Source organism: Atta cephalotes (genome assembly GCF_000143395.1).
Source record: "Atta cephalotes unplaced genomic scaffold scaffold00045, whole genome shotgun sequence".
NCBI classification, from domain to species: domain Eukaryota; kingdom Metazoa; phylum Arthropoda; class Insecta; order Hymenoptera; family Formicidae; genus Atta; species Atta cephalotes.
The window spans coordinates 419,731-429,919 of NW_012130109.1; the positions used below are offsets into that span (position 1 = coordinate 419,731).

General features: G+C 28.7%; 1 protein-coding gene across 1 annotated transcript in view; it reads right to left on the bottom strand.

The window, feature by feature from the left end:
* Nucleotides 1-10,189, bottom strand: part of LOC105622479 — a 101,797-nt gene that overhangs the window by 31,385 nt on the left and 60,223 nt on the right. The window contains exon 4 of the mRNA XM_012203897.1: nt 4,386-4,572. Coding sequence (XP_012059287.1) covers nt 4,386-4,572 — 187 coding nt within the window. The remainder of the gene's footprint in view (nt 1-4,385; nt 4,573-10,189) is intronic.

Sequence of the window (10,189 nt, forward strand, 5' to 3'; positions counted from 1 at the left end):
GTGTGTGTGTGTGTGTGTGTGTGTGTGTGTGTGTGTGTGTGTGTGTGTGTAAAAAATTAGAACAAAATTAAAATATACAAATTTTGTTAAAATATATATTTTTAGATTATGATGTTATAAGTTGTTCGGAAAATTTAATTTAATTTCAAATATTATATAATTTAATTTCTTTTCTTTCGTTCTCCAGTCTTTTTCGTATTCCAAATTCGCTGTAAATGTAAAACGTCCCATTTTCCAAGTATAATTGTATTTTTTCTTCACTGCCCTTTCGCGTTGCTGCAAAAACAGAGTGAAAAGGGAGATAGGGGAAAAGTGCACTTGATTCCTTTTGAACAATATCAACTCGTTAAGGACGCACCGTCGTCGGTGTCTGTCAGTCGCAGCGATGCCAGTAACATTTCGAACAAAGCGCAATTAATGTCGACTCCGGCTCCGATTCTATCGCTATTATACCAAAGACAAAGTGTTAACCGGTGTTAAACACCGCGTCTAAACGTGTTTCCGCGCACAAAGCGTTTCAACGATTCCGACGAAATCGTGCGAGCTCATTGTATGAGAGACACAAACGCGAAATTAAAGACTATTTCATTGTAATTAAAATTAACAGAATTGTCTCCAATGTTTTCAAAATGGTTATTCACGTATGTATATATTAGAAACAATGGTTATCCACGCACATATATAGTAACAGTTATCATATTTTCCAAGTATATTCATCAAAATTTACACATTAGATATATGATATCTGACGGAATTATCATGGAAAAAAATTTAATTTTTAAAGAATCAATTTAATTGTAAGTATTTACGATCTTTAATCTATAGGAGATTTTTAAAAAGTGCAAAAAATATAATATATTTCTTAAAAATATAATAATCCATTTCTTCGTATTTATAATATCCTTTCAAATCATTTGCAGAGAGATTAGATAAGAATTTCATTAAAAATAAAGAAATATTAGAATAAAGAACAATATATAATAGTTTTAACACTTTTATTTGGTATAAATAAATGACGATCCTAATTTATTTATCATTAAAGATCTACTTTTGCTTAAAGTTTCTCTTAAGTTTTTTTCATGCTGGCTACGTTTACATCGTGCGCTTAATCTGTACAATGAGTGTCTTTGTTTATTCTGTAGATTAAACAAAAATACATATCGTATAGATCACGTGTAAAATAATCAATTATTACATTAAAATTTAAAAATATTTTTATACAATAAAAAATTGATTCCACTTTCTACATAAATTATTTTTTTCTAAGAAAATTAATATATTGCAACAATTTAAAATGCTCGAATTAATTGTTGCATAATAGAGTAATTACCTATATAAGCTCACGCTTTTTTAATAGAACATTAACCCTAGCAGGTTATTCATGAATTCAACGTATCTATGCGATTTTTTACATTGCTGTAACTTTTTTATAATATAATTTAAAGACTCGGATTGAGGTTGAAAAAAAATTTTAACTGTTCATAGATATGATAAGCCTGCAAGAATATTTTTTTTGCGTTATTCTCGATGTGAAAATACACGAAAGATTAAAGAGGGATTAGGACCCAATGTAACCAACTTGTAAATTTTCGGCATTCTGGGCTCCTTCATTTTTTATTAATATATACATTTATTAAATTTCGGATAGTATAAAAATAAATACATGAAAATGTAGAATTAAAAAGAATTATTTCAATATAATAAATAATAGAAATTTTATAATTTCTGCCAGTCTTTGGAGATCGCTCAGAACGGATGTATTGCTTTAAAGCGAGTATTATATCATCCTATAAATTAAATCCTAATAAATTATACTATAATAATACTATAACAATATTAATACATATATAATCCTTTATCTATCATTTTATATTGTTTAAATAATAAAATTTATTACCTGTAAACTTATAATATGCAATTTTTTTTTTTAACGTCGATTTTTGATAGTTCAAATAATTATACTTTTTTAAGCGATTCATATCTATTATTTTTTTTTTTTGATAGTCCAAAGGGTCAACTAAAAAAATTCTACGGATTTTTGCTTGAATATTAAAATTTGAGAATTTTTTATCCAAAGTAGTCATTTTTGTGAATTTTCCCAATAAAATTTCTTTGAAGCATTGTAATTAATTGAAAATAAAATATTATTTATTTGATTCATTTGATTTATTTGTTTTCTTTATCTGACTTCGAGGTATAAATTTCACACATTTTGAGCTAAAAAATATGTAATCAGAATATTGTTCAGCAAAGTTGCAGGGTTTCACAAAGCCTGGTGTGATCGGAAAAGTAACCAAAAATAACAATGACTTACTAGGATTAAAGAGATTGCAAAGCAAATGCAATATATTAAGAATTATTTGAAAAAAATTACAGATTATTCTAAATTACATTTAAAAATAATACAAAAAAATTAGAAGCAATCTGGGTCAGAAGTTATTTCAATAAAAAGTAACATTTTTTTAAATTTGTATTCAAATAAAAATATATGAAAATATATTACAAAATAATGGTAAAAACCTCAATTTTTTTATATAAGTATTTTATGAATTCAAGAATATTTATATAAAATTACATTGAGATGCAAATGTTAGTTGTTCAGTAAATAAGCAAAATATTTATTTATTATAAACTAATTGGTGAATCTCAATAAAACTTTGCATAAGTTATTCTTAATATTTAAAAGTACATATAGAAAAAAAATTTAGATTTTCATTATCATTAAAAAAATTTTTGTTTCTTTCCTTACATTTTATCTTTTTTATTTACATTTTATCTTATAAACCACATTAATGTACATTATTTGTGAAAGTTTAACTTTATGTATTCTAATGAAATTATTCAATTTGTTAATATATGTTAACTTTATTAATATTCTTTAAAAAATTTTTGTCAGAAATTAATGATACTGTAAAAAATAACTGTTTTCTTGTTATTTTTGTATTGTTCTATTTCATTATTGCTCCCGCGCTTATTTCATAAGTTAGATTTTTTGTGCAATCTTTTTTTGATGGTGGAGAAGATCAAATGTAATGGGTAACCATTGCTTAATAATATTTAAATAATTTTATTAAAATTCTTTGTATGAAAAGAAGGATGTGACAAAAAGAGCACTCTATGGATTAAACTTACTATAACTCTAATCTTTCGACAGAGGATGTTGTGAATAATAGGTGAGCATCTAAAAGAAGTAAAGTTTCTGATACCAATCATAAATGACAGTTATTGTGCTTCATCAAGGTTACATCCAGAAAATTCAATCTATCACCTCCCTCCTCCAATATGAATTTAAATTGAAGATATAACTCTTAAATACGAGAAAGATCATTAATATGTGTCTTGTTAATTGCAAGTACAATCGTCTACATAATGTATATAAAATGAAAGCTCTATTGTCAATTTACTAAAAGAAACTAATTCTAAATCTTGTAAGACTATGTCTGACATTATTATTATGAGGGATAACGGAATCTATGAATACTCCCAAAGTTTATCTGTAAAAATTTATTGTTGAAGATAAAAAATGTTGAATCAAGAATTAGCTGTATGGTGTCAAAAAACTTTGTTAGTCAAACAAGTATTAATCTGTATCAGATGTCTGTTGATTTCGTCCATGATTAAATTTACTGGTTTGTAAACAGAGAAACTACATCTAACGAAAAGAAATGTATTGTCATAAGAAATTTTTTTAAACTATTTATATTCTTAGTGAGTAGAAAAAGTATTCCCAATAGAACTTTCAGCCGGAGATAAACTTTTGTTCAAAATTTTGTGTAAGAATATTGCCAAATATTCTTATATAATGGGTTAATTAATGGAGAAAATTATGATGCATAACGGATAGTTAATTTTATGAACTTTAAAAACATCGTATGCCAGCGATAAAATTGGATTTGTACATATGTAGATATTTGTAATTAGCTTCACTTATCATTTCATTGCGTTTTCATCTTTTCAATATCTCTTCAAACTCGTGATTAGCCTATTTACCGAGTTACGTGCAATTTGTATATATCGTATCGCGATCATTGAGCATCAATTCCATCTTTAAAAACGCAATCTGATTTATTCATTGCAACTATATTGCCTTTGTCCACATATGTAAATAACTAATAATATATAAATAATTAATATATGTGTTTTTATATCCTGACCTCCTTAAAGAAAAAATTCAGAAAAATGTAAACCTATCATCATATAAATGCTAAAAGTTTAGCAAGAAAGTCGATGTATCATTCAAGATATCGCGGAAAACGGTAATGTAAAATTCAATACCAATCGGACGGCAGCTCGACGTGAAAAATATATCGGTGCTGTTCATGGAAACGAGATCATCGCGAGACAACTACATTTCGGTCATATTAAGATCAATCAGCGGTACTCACCTATCGGAGATGCGGTGTTAGCTTCCCGAAGACTGACAGTTTCCGGTTCGATGGCTGCCTCATCCTCCTCGATTAGCGGTGGTGGTGGTGCTAACGGTCGTGTTTCGTAGCCCCAATGTTGCCGAAAAGCACGTGCGCCGCCATCCAGGCGGACGCGTGGCAGCTCAACGAACATCGCATCGCCCAACTGAAAGTGAAAGATCGCCCGCCGCGTTAAATTGGAGTAATCGTCGGGAAGAGGAGATGAATGACAACAATCGTGCCGAGACCAATCACATACCGACGAATTTGATTTAAAAGAGCTTCGTTCCAAGCTGATTAAATGATTAATGAGAAAAAAATCAGTCTAGTAAAAATACGCACAAAAACGTACCTAGTAACACACACGATAAAAAACATTGTATATTTGTAATGGAAACTGGTTCACTCATGTTCTTGTTAACAACAAGTTGTGTTCGATCTTTTAACATATTTGACTGTTAATTTAACATAATTGTAATAATCATTTATCAACTTTGTGTTAAATTGATATTCAATATTTCTTACACTCTAAATCTGCAGCAATGAAAATTTTACTGCTAACAAAAGTAAGTAGCAAAGTCATTGCTTTAAATATGGATTTTCACTGCTTTGAAGTTAGTTTGTCTACTCTTATATTCGATTAATTAAAGGTGGTTTAAACATTAGTTGATAATGCATTGCAAAATGCATTGAATGTTAGCGAATTTAGCGATATAGCGCATCATTTGTCGTATGTTTACCGTTTGTTATGGTCGTTATGAACGAGACGCATCTTGAGACACATATAACATAAATATAAGAGATAGAATAAAATAATTAAAAATAAGGTTAAAATTAAATAGATTGATAGTGTGTTCTGTTCAAAATTTCTCAAACTTTGTTATCTAGATTTGGAATTGGACATTATTCTATCATTATTATTTTAATCTCCAAATTCACTTCTTTTTGGGAGTAAATTTTTCACTCTAATTATCGAATGGATTTTCCATTCTCTTGCAGTAAAATTCATTGGCAGCAACATTAGCGTAATTGCCACTAATGTCTGTATTGAAATTTCAATTTAATGCAGTCAAATTTCATTACTACAGATTTAGAGTGTAGTGCAAAAATAACACAATTTATGAATGTACAAATAAAAATGTATTTTAAAACGTAAATTCTAAAAGGAATGAATGAACTACGTGTTAATTTAGCATATCATAAATGTTAATTATACTAAAAAATATATTTCCATAGTTTGTTTATAAGCTGTATCCCAAAAGGTTTAAATGTTTGTGTTCATTTAACGTAAATGAATATGTTAGTAAACAACACAGATATTATATAAAAGAATCACAAAAAAGGTAATGTTGACAATTTGTAAACAAACTACGGAAGTACATTTTTTAAATGTAATTAACATTTATTAAATTAACACGTATTTCATTCATAAGTCTTAAAATTTACGTTTTAAAACACATTATTTTTATATTACTTGTTTATTTACTCATACATTGTCATTTTGACACTAAGAACATTGCATATCCAATTTAAAATACAAAATCTTTAAATAACATAATCATTATGTTAAATTAACACCCGAATATGTTAAAAAATACAAACAGTTAATAAGAATGTAAATGGACCATTTCCAACACAAATACACAATTGTTTTTTACGTACAGATGAATGAGAGAATAAAGCGCATTATTGTTATAATATATATAATACGCAAATGATTAAAAAGTTTAATTTATAAATAGGTTATATTTAACTTGCAATCTTCGATTTTATTATATTTTAATTGGTTATGTCGAAAGATAATACAACAAGAATGTAGGACAAATTGAAATACATTGTTAATTAAATAGAACAACACAACTTTGATAAACTGTAACTGTTTAATGTTTTACTCTGAGTTTAGTTTCTCCTTACTCATCTGTTCACGAAATATTAATTTGCACACAAAATGACACAAATGATCATAAAGAATTAGTAAAAAAAAAAACTGTAACGCTTCCAATTAGTATTTTATTTTCGAAATTTCCAGTCACAGAAAGTATTTCTAAAAGTCAAAGTCTTAATTATAAGTCATAATTTAAAAACTGATGAATTTTATAGAGAGGATCGCAATATCAATAAGATAGGTTGTGCCACATAAACATCTCGAGTTCGCGAGCCAGCCCTTTAAAAAGCAATGATAACGGTATGCTTGGAGGTTCATTAAAACATCGGCTTCTTAATTGGAGGCACTTGTACTCCGAACGATCATCTTATCGAAATGAGTGATGGTGTCTTGAACAAGCCTACCTTGTCATATCGTATATATATATATATATATAACAAAAAAATTTTGCTATAGGAAGTGCAAAGCATAATTTCTTCACGCTAATTTTTATTTTACTATAAATTTTTGGCTAGATTTAAATTGGATATAAAAAATTTCGTAATATAGAAAATCCTAAAACGAAGAAGAAGAAAATCTCAAAAGAGGAAGCTTAAAAGAATGAAAGAAATTTAAAAAAGTCTTCATTTCAATTTTTATAAAATTTATTTTATTCGTGTTTTGAATCTTCTTTTGAACCATTTGTGAATTGGCGACTCCATTTCGAATTATACTCTTTTATGTTTTTGTAAATCACTTACTCAATTTTCATAAAACTATTAGTATATTATATAGAATAATTTGATAATGTTTCATTCGAATCTGAGGAAAAAATAAAAAATAAAAATTACTGCTCCAATATGATGGACAAAATGTTTAAAAATCTGATTATTATATTATATATATATATACATGAATGTGTATATTGTTCGTAAAAGTATATTGAAGTATATATGAAGTTTCCAATTTCACTTTATTTGAAGCTCATCAGCTATGCAAACAGTACTTTCAGTATTTTCAAACTGATTTTCAAACTTTGATTATGACATTAGAGTCTCCTTGATTGAAAATACCCTTTAAAATTCAACATTTTCAGGCTATACATTGAATTCAGTGATAAAAAACTCCTAAACTGAATTTCACGATAATCAAATTAAAAAAAAATTTGATACATTGATCTCGAAGACCGTTAAAAAACATGGTCGTTTTAAAATTTTTTTATTTATAAAAAAACTCCGATCTTCAAAGGATTAATATTCAAATTTTTACATTTTCCTTTAAACCTCGGAAGGCGAATGGCTTTCGATGGACAAAAGAAACAAATGCAGGATCATTTTGACCCATAATATAATTTCTACTGCAAACTCAAAACAAGTTTTGAGAAGGAATTATACATAAAAACGCATTTTGTGTGTGAACAATATATATTTTATCTCTTTTTAGTATTCTATACACTCGATATATGAGATAAGTATATTTTTTGTATGACATATATTTTTTATATGACTTTTACAAATAAATTTATTACAATTTTAACATCTTGTATTGTATTTCGCATCATTATCGACACAAACACAACACCGTGATAATTTTTCATTAACTACTGTTACCGCATTCCGAGTTGTCTTATTGCTCGGATCAAAGTGGCTGCATTCGTCGTACGAAGATTAATTATACGTATAAATTCAAGTCTATGATTTGACTCTTCAGTCTTTTAAGTCTTTGAATCTGTAAAAAAATGTTTAAATATTTCAGAAAATAAAATTAAAAAAATTTTTTTCTCTCTTTCTCTTGCAGGGAACTAAAGTTTCTCAATTTATTACCATTCTTTGAAATTTCTTGAAGATTACTATCCCGCCGAGAATGAAGAATAAGAATGGACCGAAAGTTTTCTTGACATGCGTGTATTGAAGAAACTTTACCTATGTACTTATCCTAGTATAAAACTAGATACTCACGTAACCACGGATGACGTCCATCGTCGTGGCACGAGTTAACGAATTCGTGTCGTTCAATTAAACGCATTTCTCATGATGTCATCGAACGATAAACTAGCACACACTTACAGACATTGCCTGCGATTAACTGTACCAACAAGATGTACATCGAATATATTATTAATTAATCATAACTTTCTGAGACGCACAAATCGTTCCTGAACAATGTTTGCAAACCTGTAGTAGATTTTGTGTCATGTCTGAATGGATATCCATGGATATCCGCGAAACACGCGATATGGATCGGAGTTATTTAGAACGAAGCTGGGCGGCGACTGGAGCATGTCTGGCTTGGTTTATCTTGGAATATAAGTAAATTGACCTGACGACAAGCTGACGTCACTAATTAAAGCTCGTTGGAAGGCAAGCATACCGCAGGGTCGCGTGAAATTCGAGAGTCGACAGCTCACTTTTCCCTCGTTTTTTATCGACAATTTCCTCTTCCTTCCTTTTTTAATTATGAACACGTAACTGTTAATCGCGATTTATTTTGCAGAAGTATCCGGTATCTGCGCTTGTCGAATATATTAATGAAATTCGACAAAATTTATGATCTATCTATCCGTAATAACTTCATGACGGAAGAATACATATTTCGTTAATTTCACAATCACAAAATAAAGAGAATAACTCAGGGTATAACTATATAGTGCACGAGGAAATAACTGCAGAATAAATAATTATGTACGAATCAATCAATTAACATAAATTTGATAACTAGTCGATTTTCGTGATTCTCAGGCTTTTTCTTATTTCTTTCAAAATAATGTATTGCAGTAATTTATCGATTTTTATTACATACTTAATTATTATTAAAAATAAATAATCAAGTATACTCCTCATATATTAATAACACATTCTTATATATATATGAAGTATAGTACATTAAAACAGAAATATAAGCATATAAAATAGCTTTCAATATAAAAACATGAAATTATAATCTCATAGAAGCAACAGAATATTTAATTATGTTATTTAATTTTTAATATTCTTCGAAAATATAATATATATTCTACATCCGTAATGAATAAAAAATATAATTAACTTCATTAATTCTAGAATCCAAACAAACATAATTTCTATATAAATCACGATAGATACTAAACAATAGGAAATGTGTATCATATTCGTTACATCATTAATATATTAAGTCACACGAAAGCACGTGCAGCCATTTATTTCAATCACATCAAAATTCATTAGAGCTTTCACATTTAATAGCACTAACTAGTTGCTCACTTTTCCAACGGTCAAGAAGACACGTATCGGATGAACAAATTTCAGCGGCGAAACTTCATTTGCGGATCGATCAATTAAAGATGAAGAAAAAAAAGAAGTATTCGCGCTCGAGCTGCGCGCGATCGCAGTTGCAGTTAACATGTTAGCTGCAATTACCAAGCCAGCGCGAACAAATGTGCCCAATTACGCGAAGAGCAGTGTGAACAGCCAGTCTCGAAGAGCGTTGGCCAACGAACAACCCACAGCAGTGCCAATTAGTAATCGCATTCTTTTCGAACAATTCGCACGTGACTTCTTTTGCTGCTCGGATGCTTCAGATAACATAATTGATCGTATATTACCGACATAATTAATCGAATTCCACGTATACGCTTATTCGAGATCTTTAATAATGAACTTTCCACGATATATTCGGATTGACAGAATTTTTGTGTGTACGCACGCATGCGTACGCGCGCGCGCGCGTGTGTGTGTGTGTGTGTGTAAGCAATAAAATAACTTAATAAATCATTACTTTAAATAGCGCCATTACGGTCTGAATGTTAAGATATTGAACTGTTATATAAATGGATTAATTTCAGAAATGATAATTATGTGCCGATATGATTGCCGGACTTTCAACGCAATCAATCTGAAATATTAATAATCCCCCCAAATTTCTCAAATTAATCTCTAAAAAA